The sequence below is a fragment of the Perca fluviatilis genome, chromosome 3 (genome assembly GCF_010015445.1).
Source record: "Perca fluviatilis chromosome 3, GENO_Pfluv_1.0, whole genome shotgun sequence".
Lineage (NCBI taxonomy): Eukaryota > Metazoa > Chordata > Actinopteri > Perciformes > Percidae > Perca > Perca fluviatilis.
In genome coordinates this window covers 1,787,793-1,802,809 of record NC_053114.1, presented here as the reverse complement: position 1 = coordinate 1,802,809, position 15,017 = coordinate 1,787,793, and the positions used below count along the sequence as shown (strand labels likewise).

Here is a 15,017-nt window from a genome sequence, read left to right as displayed (position 1 = left end):
ATGACTACAATCTCACTGTCACTGCAGGTCTGAAGTGTGATGCTGTGGACCAGAGAGGAGGACAGGGGCAGAACCAAGCAGCCAATAGGAACATCAAACAGCCATCCAGAATGTTGGCTGGCCAATGGGATCCCCCATCATTGATGTGCAAGGTGTCCTGCCCATTTCCTGTTTCCATGGCACTCAGTGACAGGAGCGTCACGGTAACCACTGTGAAACAATGCACAATGGCGTAGACACACCCTCTCATTAGCGGCGTCCACAAAGGCTGGCACCATTACATAGTCTGACACTGATACTGACACACACACTCATGCGCACACACACCAACTCGTACCACACTCAAGAGAACAACACATAAAAAAACTCACACAGTAGGCCCCTGGCCTAAGACAGTGTAACATTCTGTCGCCAAAAATAGTGGAGGTCTACGGGCGTGCTCTATAAATGCTAACCCCAGCCCAATACATGTACACGCTCTCAGGCACAGATACCCAGCCCTCTCCCATCTCAACTGGATGGAGTAACGGGGGGGGGTTCTCCATCCAGTTCAGACAAGACCAAACTGGCTGGTTGACCAGATACATGCACATGTCTGCTCTGGCTATTTAAATACAGATTGCTGTTCTGTATGACATTTAAAAGAGAGGCGCTGGTCAGATTAGAGGCTGGAAATAGAGCACAGCGTTTCATATGGAATTTTCAAATGACAATGATGGCCGTCGGCACACTGTGAACTGTCCCAGTATCATAATATTTTAAAAGGCATGAGATGAAAGTAGCTGGATTTGGTTTGCAGAGTTTGTTTTTACCCTTTGTAGTTCTGTGGCTTTGCCCTTTCTTTACATTACACTGAGCCTCTTCCCACAAGTCAGCCGCTCACTGCCAACACATTAGTCACTGCTGAGGTTTATCCTGCTGGATGGACACATGTGTCTAGACAGGTACTACTTCTGCTTTTTCCTTGCTCTCATTTGTTTCCCCAGCACTTATACATGATCTACCATCATTCAATGCTCAATCAATATTTCTTTAATCAATGTTAAGTGGGCTTGTAAGGTTGATCTAGGAAAGGAGGTTTGCTCTGATGTTTACCTCACTGGGAGTCACTCTGGGTTAACCTATCAGGTGACCTTAATGTCAAAAGCAACAGAAGGTCTGAAGTGTGATACTGTAAACCATGACATCATGATGACAGAGGCAGAGAGCAGAGTGGCAGCAAGCAGCCAACAGGAATATAAACCAGCCAGCCACAGTATCAATACACCAATAGGATCCTCTGAAACGGATTTCTACAGTAAGATGCCTAATCTGTTTTCTCCAGACAAACAAATGTAATCAACCCTTTACATGTTTACTCAAATGTTTTTTGAGCCAATCAACCTGACAAACCTGGCCAACATCAACCAGCTTGTCAGTTTGGAAAGCTTGAGGGAAGCTAAACACTGATCTTCAACAGTCAATCAAAAATCTATGTTTTCTAGGGCTGCTCCCTCTTAGTCGATTAGTCGACTAATCGGTCGTTTTGGTCTTAGTCAACTTAGATTTCAATTAGTCATGTTTTCAGCTTTTTTCATGCTGAATGACTTATTTCCAAGAAACGTACGAGCACATATCTGGTAAACACAAGAATTAAGGGTTGACATTTTACCTAATAGATATCACCGTCAAACCTACTTTGATTACTTTCATTAAGGCAATTATTTGTTGTATTACACGTTTTCTGAAATGTTGTGTTTAAATATGCAAAGGAGGCGTTATCTTATTCAATATATGCATCCTTTTGCATGACTCTTTGCGGAGACACTCTGGGCTAGATTTATCAAGCTGTTAGCGCCTGTTTCCAGGCGCTAATTGGTCGCAAAGACAGACGTAACCGATGCGGGCTATTTACAAACAGGGCGCACTTGGGTAAAATGGCAGATTGTCTGCCACATGAGCGAGAAGAGACAAGTTGCGCTTTCAATATGCGTTCGTGGGAGGGTCGTGGGGAAAGTGGGAGTTCCACCCAAAAAGGTGGGAGGATAAGCGCAAAGTGCACCTAATTATATATTCCGTGGTATTTACAAAGACTGTCAGTAGGAGCGCGCCTCTATTCTGCGGGGGAAATTCTCCGCCTTTTAAAAGCAGGTGCAAACCAGCCGCAGTCGAGTTTCCTCGTAGACCTTTATGCCGCTGGTGAAATGGCAACAGTAATTTGAGCAAGACGAAGACATAGGCGAGGCTGAAAATATTTTGAACACAAGAATCACACTTTGTCAGTGAACACAACATCATTTAGCGTTACAGATCAAGCAGCCGTGCAATATTAGAGTTACTGGAAGAAATCAAAGATGAAATTGAATCTCCCACTCAGCGTTCACATCCCATTCCAGCAGTTGTTAAACTCCTCGCTACATTACAGATATTGGCATCAGGATCATTTCAAACAGTCATAGCATCAGCAGTGGGAATATCACAGTCTGCACTCAGCCATATCATAGCACAAGTACCGCTTTACTACAGCGCAATCTACGGTCTAGTGGGCGGAGAAAGACGCTGATTACCTGATGGGTGTCAGGGTTGATAAATACTACGCAAAATGTGGAAGCATAGCGTGCGCTATTACCGAACTCGCATAAACAGACGCAGCGCAAACTGCGCTAGTGTTAGTAAATTAGGCCCTCTGATTTACAGATCTGTGGATTAAATCAATTAATCGATTAGTCGATACAATTGAATGAGTGTTAGTCGACTCAGAATTTCTTCAATCGAACACAGCCCTAATGTTTTCCTGTGCATTATAATTGTTGGTTTAAAGGAAGAGTTCATCATTTTGGTAAATATTCTATACTTTCTTGCTGAGAATTATATGAGAAGATCAATACCATGCTCATATCTGTCTTTAATTTAATTTGAAACTACCACCAGGACATGGTTAGCTTAGCATAACAATAAAGACTGGACAATGTGGGAAACAACTAGTCAAGCTCTGTCCACAGTTGACAAAAGATTACTACCAGTACCTCTAAAGCAACAAAAACAAGTTGTGGTTTCACAAATAATGTGTCAAATATAACTTCAAGGAGTCTTGTTGTCACCCCTGAGGTTGCCAGTCTGTTTCCCCTATTGCCAGTATTTATGCTATGCTAAGCTAAACTAGCCATCACCTGGACAGACAGCTGAGCTACCATGAGAATGGCATTGTGAATTTCCCAAAATGCTGAACTATTTCTGTAAGAGAGCTCTCAGTATTTGATATATGGTTATTTGCTGTTATGGAAGTGGGCAACTCAAATCCAACCACACAAAATGTAAATGTGTAAAAAAAATGTGATACACACCAATAGTGCCCAGCCCATCAACAACAAGATACTGACAGAGTTGCCTTATGTACTGTCTGGGCTAAATAGAGTGGATTGCCCTTTACTTCCTTTCTCACATACTGTACTTACTGTACTGTACTCTCATACTTCATTAGAGCCTCACTGATCTTTGTTCAATGACTTAAATAATCTCTGATCTTGTTTATTGTACTTCTCCCTGTTACAGATGTAACACAATAGTGATCTTGCCTTGAACCAGTTAAAAGCGTTTACATTTGCTGTTTTAATTCTGCATTCCTGAAGAGGAAGGTCAGACATTCAAAGCTGCCAGGTTCTGTTACACTATGTGCATTGCAGCGCCACAGCTCTTCTCCTCTCACAAATGTCAGGGAAGTGTGTTTTGAAGAATTAAACATATAATATAGTGATATAGTGTACAGCGAGTACTGCCATGTTGATGTGGCACACGATGACTGACTGCAATTCAGAAACCTCACAGGGAAAGAATCCTGCCAAGGTTTGCTACTTGAAATTCTGACTTGAAGACTCACTCTGTGGCATCTGACTTTAAATGTAATGAAAAGCAGCACCCAGTGTCTGCTAGCCCCAAATCCTCCACTACACAGGCCTTCATGTGTTTTAAGTTTCAGTTTGTTTGGGATCAACAGAAGAACCACATGGTAAGCATTAGCAGCAGTAGTTACCGTGGCTGAACAGAAAGAAAAAGAAAGAGCCCCCTACCTAGGGCTGGGCGATATGGCAAAAAAAAGTATCACGATATATTTTCCCATTTATCACAATATACATTTTTTGCTGATAGTGCCCGTTTGAAGTGCGTCCTGACTAAAGCCGGAAGAAACCATAGGTTTAATTACACTTTACACTATAGTTTATTAATATATAAAATAAATAAAAACATGCAAAAAAATTTTACTTTAATTGTTACTACTTTTAACTTGCAGGTTGTGTGTGTGGACTCGAGCCAGCATGAGTCCGCATTTTCATACTCTCTGTGTGGTCGCTGAATGGTACCTGTTCAGGTGATGGAAAAGATTTGTTTCCTTCTTGGCACCAACCGCCGACATATTTTGCAGACCGGCTTAATCTGCTTCTCGTTACTTTAATCTGAACCAGTTTCACACATCTGACATTTTATCAACTATGTCTTCAGCTTGAGAGGATAACGCAAATTCACGTTCATGTCTATCATCAATTTCGTTATACTCGGATCCACTTTCGCCGGCGAAGACTTTTCCCCCATCAATGTGTTTCCCCCTAACGTTACCTAAACCCGAACCAAACCTTATCTCTAACCATAACTATGGATGGGGCGCTACATATTTTAACAGGAAGGAAACACTAAATACAGGAGGGGAACACACTTCAATAGAAGTATCAATAGATAATCTGAGGGAATGGACGTAAACTCTCTGGAAAGCACAGATTGGAAAACATCACAGCAAACCAGAAACAGACTGAACAGGGACCCGTTTCAGAAAGCAGGTTTAGTGAAAACTCTGAGTTTGTTAACCCTGAGATGAGGGAAACTCTGGGTTTTCCGTTTCAGAAAGAGAGGTTAATCAAACCTGAGAGAGAGGGGTAACTCCAGCCCATTTCAGAAAGAGAGGTAACTTAACCTCAGAGTCAGTTACTATGGTAACTGAGCCTGTGAACCTAACCTGGTCGGGAGCAGGTTTTCTTCAAGAAACCTCGAGTATCCCTCTGAGAGGGAGGAGACTGAGAGAAGCTCATTTCCTCATTCATTCATTCAGTTGTACATTTTTTAATCATTTTTTTTTTAAAAAAAAAACTTTTTTTTTGTTCAGGCAGATTATAAAACGTTTTTTTCTCAAACATGTCATGTCCTTTTGTCGACGATCCCGTTGATGAAAAAGCTGTATTAATTCACAGAGAGTTTACGTCGGGAGATGATAGAGTCCCGACTATAGATTTATTTTCATTTCCACATAACCGATTTGAGAGGTATTTTTTATCACAGTCCATTAGATATGTAGATACCTTATCCATCCTCATATCACTAACATCAACCATCGTTGACAGGCTTTAACATCCAAGCACATTCTTTGTGTCGCATTACGTTTTTTGCAAACAGCAGTTTTCTTTATAACAGTGTAGCGGATCACACTGTAATAGTAAAGCCACTGTAGAGCCGTCAGAAAAGTGAGACTCACTCTGAAACGTTTTTTAAACGTTTTCTAAATGTGTTCCCTGGACACAAACCAGTGAGAGCCATTAAAAAGAAATAAATGATTATACATTATAGTTCCGTTAATGATCATGGTGCTGCAGCATCAGAATGGGATTAGTATAGCTTTTGCCCGCAGGATTGCACCTAAATGAAATTAGGTGTAATACAATTCCAGTTTTCACCAGTAATATTATAAGTTAACTGTGATTAAATATGAAATTAATACACTGTTAATGCGTACGCATTGACTCGAGCAGCAATTTTCTCCCACACCAATTCTCTCTCTGTTGCAGCAGCCGCTGTCTTGCTTTTTTAACGAAATGCATGTTCAAACCATAGACAGGAGGCTCAAACTCGCTTGTGCGCATGAGTATTTCCACCGACCAGTTTGTTTGTGGTTGTTACCATGGTGAATCGTAGAATCATGGCTCCATTCATACTGCCTTTTTATAGTGGTGGTGCACGCGCGTAACCCTGAGTGAACCTACTCCGAGTTGATTGAACCAACTCAAATCAGCTGTTCTGGAACCGAAAACTCAGAGTTACCATCTCAGGGTAAATCAACTCAGACATCAGGGTTAGACTCAGAGTTTGTTAAACCTCCTTCCTGAAACGGACCCCAGAAGAACTCATGAATCATGACGAAAACGCATTCAGAGGGCTTTGGGCTGTTTGTGACTCACAGATACAGATGGTGGCGAGGAGTCTGGTGGCGATGAACGGAGGCAGGCAGTTCTGGAAGGCAGGCTGCAAGACGTAATTGGAAAAGGTGAGCGCGATGACAGCAAGCGTGGTCGGATACATGATGAGGACGGCACTCCATAACAACAGGAAGCTACAGCATGAAGAGACAAAACACAGGATTTTGTATGTGAGAGTAAACGGCCCTTTCCATGAAATGTTTTTAACTTGAGATTTATATGGCTCTTGCTGCTCTCTTTAAGTTGATGGTATTCACCTTAGGGTCTTTTATTACATCGAAATAACATTGGGAGAGTTATGAGAAGCGTTTACAATTGAATGATGATGCTTAGCCGCGGGGGGGTAATGGACTAACGTTTGTATCTCCGTAAATTAACCCACTAATAATAATGCCGAATGATACCAAACGTCTACAAGTAGTAGCAATAGGTTATGCTCTCATAAAACAATGGATTGGAAAGTTTCTGGCAGTAACGAAGTTTATGTAAATAACACTTGCCTGCTGGCTTCTGCTCTCTGCTGTTGTTGTTGCTGCTGTAAGACGAGTGCTTAGGGCCGTCTACAAATTACAACACCGAAAAGAGATGCAACAAAAATATTTTTTAATTTAACTTATTTTTTTAAGTAAGTGCTGTAGTATAACTAGCAGGAGACAAGTAATAATTGAGGTAAGTTTGGAGACATTACCTTATTTAATCATTAAATTAATACATATTTTTGTTGTATCTCTTTTCGGTGTAGTAATTTGTAGACGGCCCTAAACACTCGGCGCTAACTGCGGCGCAGCAGCAGCAACAGAGAGCAGAAGAGAGCAGGCAAGTGTTCAGAAACTTCTGGTGTACTTACAAACTTTCCAATCCATCGTTTTATGAGAGCATAACCTATTTGTACTAGTGTAGAAGTTTGGTATCATTTCGGGCATTATTACTGGGGTAACTTACGAGATACAAACGTGGGTCCATTAGCCCCTGCGCTAAGCTATTCAGCTGATAACGCTACTCTACGCTAACTCTCCCAATGTTAGACCCAGGTGAAAAAAGCTTCTGGGGGGGTGTTTGGCTCGAGGTCATTTGCAAAGGACCCTAGGGTGAAATTACTCCGAACCATCACTTTAAGTTCCATCCTGACTTCACATTCAAACGTATAAGTCACTAAGAGCTGCCTACTAGTACAACCAGAGCTTCCTGCTGTTGGCCTCTGTACAGCTCCACTGCAGCAGTTGGGTTTGGGTGACTTGCTCTGGGGGATCTTGGCATCAGTTATAAGAGACTGGTGCACAGACATGAGGAAGAGACTGTGGACAGTCTCTTCACTATATAGCAAATGGAAACTGTTGCTGAAACCAGAAAACAGTATGCCTCATCATACTGGGACATTTATGTTTTTGTAATTTCTTGTTCTTTTATTTTCTTTGCCCCGTTTTTCCACAAGCAAATGAATGAGCCACACAGGACTTAACTAGTGGCACTGCAGGCAAGCACAGTGCAAGGCACGTTTGACCTTCTCAGTCTTACAGTGCTGCTCTATGATCAGCTGGCATGTCACATGACCACATGAAAGTCACAAGACTTTCAAAGCTGATTGGTTCCAGACAGGCAGTCCCTATTAAACAAGCCCTCTTGTGTACAGACCCTGGACTGCAGTATAATTCACACCAAGTGAGAACCTTTGCTGGAAACTAAAACGGTTGACATGAAACTTCTCAAAGGTGTTGTAGTAGAAACTGCTGTTGTACTTTAGGCACAGCTAGGGCTGGGTATAGTTTAAACATTTTCGATACCGGTACAGATACCCATACCATGACTTTGATACCAGTTCTTAAACGATTTTTTTCGATACCAATTTAATAAAACAAAAATAAATTACAACATTACACATTATGGCACAAATCTTTTTATTTATTTTTCAGCTCCTACTACGTGAGCCCCGTCTCTGTGTAACAGAGTTTTTCCTGCTTGTCTCTACGACGTGTAACGTTAAACAGCCAATCAGCAGCATTATTAGATCTTGGTAGACGCTGATGAGATTTACTCCTTAGGTATTGAAATTGGATATTGAATGACGAGGCATTTTTTGATAGTCAATACAATTTGGTCGGTGCCTAAAAAGTATTAAATTGGGTACCCAGCCCTAGGCACAGCAGTATTAAAAAGGGTAACCGGACAAAAACAATAGTACTTACCCCACTAGCCCTCCAAAGATTTCTGTCACGTATGAATAGTCTCCTCCAGACTTTGGGATGGTGACACCCAGTTCAGCGTAGCACAGGGACCCAAGGGCACAGATCCCCCCTCCACAAACCCAGACGATAAGGGACAGCCCCACAGAGCCTGCATGCTCCAACACTCCTTTAGGTGAGATGAATATTCCAGAGCCAATGATGTTTCCTTAGGAGAAAAAAAAAGATTGAGACGGTTATGTACATATTGCCTATAATTAAATATTTAACTAGAAGGTACTCAAAGAGCACAAACTTCTGCAGAACAAGTCTACCTGTTATACAAATCCAGATTTTAATTTGAAACCTTAACCCTCCAAACATTTAGACTCATGTCTATTTTTGGATTTTCGTTAAGTAATCAGTTGTTCTGAGGCTTGTCGATCCACTTAGACATCCAGAGATCCATACACAGGTTTTTTTAGAGACACCGACAAACTCGAAGGCTGAAAACAATACCATCTTGGACAAAGAAAGAAAAGAAAAAAACAGCTGCCAAGAAATCCCAAGAGGCTAATTAAAACATCCCTTTCCATTTAAATAAAATCTCTAGGGATTCGCTTCAACTGACTTTGTTTCATTTAATCACTTGTGCAATCTCCAAAGAACAACTGATCATTAACATTTTCTGTTTTATGGCTTACTGGATGCATCTGTGAAACTGGTTTCAATCTGGTTTAGGTTTTGGACTATAATATTGACTCTCGTATCAACTAAGACAAGAAGTCAGAGCACCCGAAAAGTAGATATTGCAACTTTTTTATGTTGAATTTTGGATGACACAGAAGTCTAGCGGAAAGAAAGAGGATGCAGGTAGTAAGACCAAAACCTTAACACACCTAAGGAAAAGTAAAATTTGAAAATCTCTTCTTCTCCCAAATAGGTGGAAAACCACTAGACCCTTATTTAGCTCCCTGGTGACCATAAATAGATAGCAGAGCCATCTATGGTGTATATGCAGTAGTTGTGAAAGGAACCCATCAGTAAAGCTGCAGCAGGATTTCTTCAACTAGTTGCTTGTATAATTCATATTTTATAGCAAACAATAGAGGCAACACCTGTCCCAGGCATGTAATGAAACAATCATAGTTATATTTGATAGAACCAGTTAATCCAATTTGGCCTTGTGGTGTATGGAAACATTGGCTCATTGAGGTCCTGGCTCAGATGTCCCCCAAACAGGGATAAACAGAGGTTCCCTGGTGGCTCCGTTGGCTAAGGCACATAAGAGCCACCATGTCATGAGTTCAAATCCAGCCTGGCACTCATATGTCATCACCCCTATGAAAAGAAAAGACCAAACAAAAACTAACAAGCCAGAGAAAGTAACCAAACAGCAGCTGTCCAAGCAAAACATCATCCATGTTTTTCTGCTCTTTGGAGACTTTTTGGGACAAAAAAATATGACTCTCTCCACTGTAAACATTTTCGCTGCTAAACCCCCGGTGAGGCACGCCATCGCAGCTTCCCCGTTGGAGCAGCTCTGAATGCTCCCTAATGATGCACAGGGAGAAGAGCTCCAAACGGTGCATTTAGCACTGTCACATTTGATTGTGGAGGCCGCGGTGAGATGCAGAGCTCTTGCATAATGGCTATGTAGTGTTTGTTATGTCATAAAGTTTGGCATTGCAGCTTACAGCGTGAATCAGAGTCCTACTGACCCTCTATGCCTCCCTGGACTATAGCTGACAAATATTCTTAAAATGACTGCTCAGATGAATTCCCATTTTATTCAAATCATGGAGAAGAGTAAAGAAATCCCCTTTCTGTGTAAAAGAAAAGAAAAAAAACCACTTATTTTAATCTGTAAGCTTGTGTGAAAAAAAGTAGGTGCAGGTGTCTTTCTTTCTCTTCATGGATCTGTCCTACCAGTATTACAAGCTGAAGCAGGGAGTGACGATAACAATATTTTCCCCCTGAGGGGAAACCACAGGCAGGTGCTTGCTGGAGTGGAGGCCGAGATAGTAAAATGTGGGAATAGTGGTTAACGTAGATGTTATTGTCATATTTACTACATGTGATTAAGTCCATTCAGTTTGGTTAGAGATTAAAAATGTAATTCTATACTTTGGGTTTACTGTCTAAGCCTGAATGTAGTAGTTGCAAACAGAGAGGCAGCAGCCAATAGTCAGCCTTACAGCGTGGGGTGTTGGATATGTGAGTAGGCTGTATCTGGTGGGTAGTAGCACGACTCAAGTTGTATATGTGTTGGCTGCACAGGCTTCACTCCATCTGTGCTTCACAGGAAAAATGTGGTAAGTGGTCAGTGTCAACTGTGTGATTTGAGCAATTATGTCACATAAGTAAATGAAATGAGACGAAGTACATAACTGTTGGAAGCTTTCTGAAATATACTGTTATACACAGAAGTTCAGAACTGTGGGTGTACTGTAAGTTTAGCAAAGATTTGTACAGCTGCTCGCCCAATGAACAAAACACAGTTAAACAGGCAGGCTGAAGAAGGAGTTTTAACTGGGACTTTATCGGTCTCTATCAAAGTACAATAGATGTGACCTTGGTTACAAAGATAAGCTATTAAAATGATAACATTACTATTGAAAGTGCCACACTGTAGCACTTCCTTTGTAACCCTTTTCAAATGTTACAGATTGTGCTTCATATTCCACCTTACTCTGAGATCTAATGCGAAAAAGCTGTTTGTACTTTGCCTTAAAGATTTCCCTTTATTGTGCTCTATTTATGACTTGTGGTGGGTCTGCATCTGTTTGCTAAGTGAAATATTTTCCCTTTTAATATTCATCACCATAAAACATGAACATGTGAGCTGCAGGCACAGGGGGTAATCAACGTGGTAAAAAAACTAGTGTGGAAACAGTTCAGCAGGCTATAATCTCCAACATCGGTCTTCAGCTTCCAGTCATCTTGGTTCGTTCCAATATCACTGTTACTTGGAGGGGGCCGCCTCCTCTTGGTGCAAGAGCTTTTCATTGGGAGATCTTGTCAGCAAGGGTACACTTGGGACTTATGGAAGTCATGGCAGTACTGTATGTTTTCACTGGCACATTCCTTAATGCCCAATGACATGTAGCTTCTCTCTGTCCTTTATCCAGTCTTCCAAATTCTGTATAGCTATGCCATAATCATTCAGTCCAGTCCTTTCACCCTGCGTGCTATTGTTTCATATTATATATTTTGATAAACCAGCCAGAATGTAGTTCCCCTACTCTAAAACATGGTCAAGTTAAAGTGTGAGTTAAAGTATCTCTAGTCTCACATTGCCAGATCTCTGGAAAGAGATTCATAAATAAAAACCAAGAACAATGTCTCACACAAAAATAACTCCACGGCCTCATGACAGCATTCATGTCATGTCATGTAGTCAATAGCTGTGTCCTCTGCCTCCAGAAATGCAGAGGCTGGACATGAGTCCAGCCAGAGGCTGATTATCAGCTGGTGCTTGGGGAACCCTCTGCGCTGCTGTCAGATTATAATAGCACATGCTGCATAACCTGTTGACTTTACTGCTGCAGATGAGACGTTTACACTGCAACCCTATATCACTGTTTAGTAGGCCTACCATCATTTTCAGAGAACCGTTTGGAACAACGCAACTTCCTGTTTTAAAACAGACCTTCTCTCTATGGCTGCATGTTTCTCTTGTAGCCTAAATGCCATGTCCTGCAGCCCGAGTGCATTTGTAGTAGGCTATGAGCCGGTTATAATAGGACGATTACACAGAAACAACATGAATGAAGCCCTAACAGTGGCGGCGTCCACCACGGGGATGCTGTTTGATGCTTTGTGTCTGCATGCGTTTTCAAGTTCAACATGAGGAGATCCAGCCACGTAGGCATGTCCATATTCAGATCATCCCGACTGATGCAACAGTTTCCACACCGAACATCAACGTGGACCGAGGCGCTTTGTGCCAAAGTCAGATTGTTTCAAACTATTTCTGAGATTGTTTCAAACCATTTCTTTCCCTTACATCAAACTAACTTCCCTACAGCGTCCGTACAGTAGATAGATCAGGACCCGAACAGAAAACCCGACCCCTTCTGTGATGGTCCCCTATTGTGTTCCATGGTATTGTAACTTTAACAATAAAGCCACAACTGCACATCCGACACCTTACAGTTTTTTTCCGCCAGCCCGATGCTCCAACGCGCTTCCCGCTGCAGCTGAATTGGCCGTATCGACCCCGCTCTTCATCAATAGGCTACACCATTTAAGACAAAAGCTGTCACACACTCACCGATGATAATAGCGCAAGCGCTCAAAAGTCCAATTTCTTTTTTCAGAGTGACTCTGTCGTTCTTGGAGGAGTTCTTATCCTTCTTCTTCTTCTCTTTGTCCTCCATCTCCTCCGCCTTACAGATATATACGTTCTGCCCGCCTCGGTCCGGTCCAGATACTGTAGACTGAACCAAGCTCCACTCCCCGGGCTGCCCTTAATATCTTACTGACCCGCGCATGCGTATGATTCACCACTGGAGTCCCCACCTTGTCTCAGGTAGGCTATAGTCTCGCATTGCCAGACCTTTCTCCACGATAATAAATGTATACATAATCAAGCTGTATAAAATATTAAATAGAATAGGCCTACCTATATGCAATTTTATTTACACAACTCTATTTCTTTGTTATTATCATTATTTTATTTTTTTTGAGTGTGTGTTCCCTCTGGGCTGCTGTAATTTGAGCTTCTGCTCATTCATTTGAAGTGGAGGAAGGTCAGTAGCCTACAATATTAGAGTAAGATAATTAATTTAAATAGATAGAAAACGTGACGTGCATGGATTAATAAGGTCAGCATGCTAACATGCTCACAATGACAATAGTAAAATGTTGACCATGTTTCTCATCTTATTGACCAGTGATGGTGATGGAGCCACACTGCTAGCATGGCTAAAACAAAAAATAAGTAGGCTATCTGTCAACATATGTTATGCCCATAAATTGATAACAGGAAGGGCAACGTGTAATTAAGAAATGTTAATGATGGCTGCATTCCATTAAGATGTGCCAGTTCTAGTAGCCTGATGGTGTTTACTTACACGGAGCCATGGTTAATGTTGTTAGCTGCACCTGTTTTTCTTCCTGGGTAGAACATGGTATTATATCGTTCATATTTTAAAAATGACTGCAGGTGTGTTTTTTCAAAGTTTAAATAAGGTAATTCAAGTGACTTGAAATGTAACTTCTTAATGTTTCTCAAGCTCTGTCATTTTTCATACAATGGTCTTAAATGACCTGTAACAGCAAACGAGACTAACAGTGAAAAGAGCGCCATTTAAATAGTTTTTAGTAAGGCCTCTGCCCGGGCTCGATTTTTCTACAACACATTCTGACGGGTCACAGATTTCTTTGAAACACCGGAAAGCCTGTGTGAGCAAGCATGATATGTCTTTATATAGGCCTAATTGTATTTTAATGTTATTTTAGAAGTTATCTGCTGTAGTTATGGCTGATACTGGGGCAGGGCCATCACAGGAAAGAAGGAAATTAAACGAAGAAGAACTAAAAGCTAAAAGGGAACGTGAAAGACAACGGGCGATAATGCGTGTCACACTCAGTCGGGCTATCAACAGATGGAGACAGTTACGGTATTGTTAATTATTCAAAACCCACCCGAATTGGCTCTCAGGTATGTTATACGTCTATTTCATTCATAAAATAACTTTACATTGCGCAATGTGGTTGTAGCCTACATTAAATTACGCCCTCCTTCCATTCAGCGCAGACGTTTTATTCCTTTTACTCCGTGTTCGTGTTGGCATACTATTTTCTTTGCCCTTGGCCCCCTGTAACGTTACTTGTGTAAAGCGTCCGTGGGTTTCATGAAATTCGCTATATGAATAAGTTATTATTACGTTGGTTGCTTCAACAAACTCTTAATGCTTAATGCAGTGATAACGTTACCCGGTTTAGCTCACGATACATTCAAACTAGGCTAAGTTACCGTATGAACACTTGAAATGCAACGATGCATCTGTAACTTATTCTCTTATTGTAAATAAATGATTTTCTGTCTGAGCAAAATATTCATTGCAACTCTATGACCTCCCCGTAACACTTACTCAGTAATATACAGTGGGTCAAACAGCAGCGTAAAGAAAAGAGCTTTACGACAACAGTGGTAAAAATATTACCTAGATTACCTGCTAGAATCAGCACAAACTGAAAGTTACAAATAGCCACTTTAAGTAATTAATGAGCCATTACCTGTACATATTCTTTTCCCAACCAAATGTGGATGGTAAAGTATTTACTGTAGGTAGAGTGTTTTTGGATTAACCACCACGTGACTCGTCTCTTGCTTTGTGTGCAGCCAGGGGTGGTCGTCTGCTCTGCTCCTGCTCAGAAGGTCCTTTGTAAAACTTCACACTCATACCAATTAGCCACATAGGCCAGAGGGAAAGAGAGAATGAAACATTACCCCAGCATAATCTCTCTTTTTTTATTATTGTTTGGGTTTTTCTGCCTTTAATGGACAGGACAGCTAGGTGAGAAAGGGGAGAGAGAGGGGGGAAGACATACAGGAAATCATCACAGGTTGGACTCGAACCCTGGACCTCTGCGTCGAGGCACAAACCTCTCAGTGTATGTGCGCCTGCTCTAC

General features: G+C 41.4%; 1 protein-coding gene across 1 annotated transcript in view; it reads right to left on the bottom strand.

Moving 5' to 3' along the window:
- slc7a10a (solute carrier family 7 member 10a) overlaps window positions 1-12,857 on the bottom strand; it is a 28,042-nt gene extending 15,185 nt beyond the window's left edge. Inside the window, exons 1-3 of the mRNA XM_039795363.1 lie at window positions 12,651-12,857; window positions 8,399-8,603; window positions 6,198-6,349 (exon numbers count right to left, since the gene is read on the bottom strand). Of these exons, the coding sequence (XP_039651297.1) occupies window positions 6,198-6,349; window positions 8,399-8,603; window positions 12,651-12,756 (463 nt within the window). The 5' untranslated portion in view covers window positions 12,757-12,857. The remainder of the gene's footprint in view (window positions 1-6,197; window positions 6,350-8,398; window positions 8,604-12,650) is intronic.
- Between the last annotated feature and the right edge of the window lie 2,160 nt (window positions 12,858-15,017).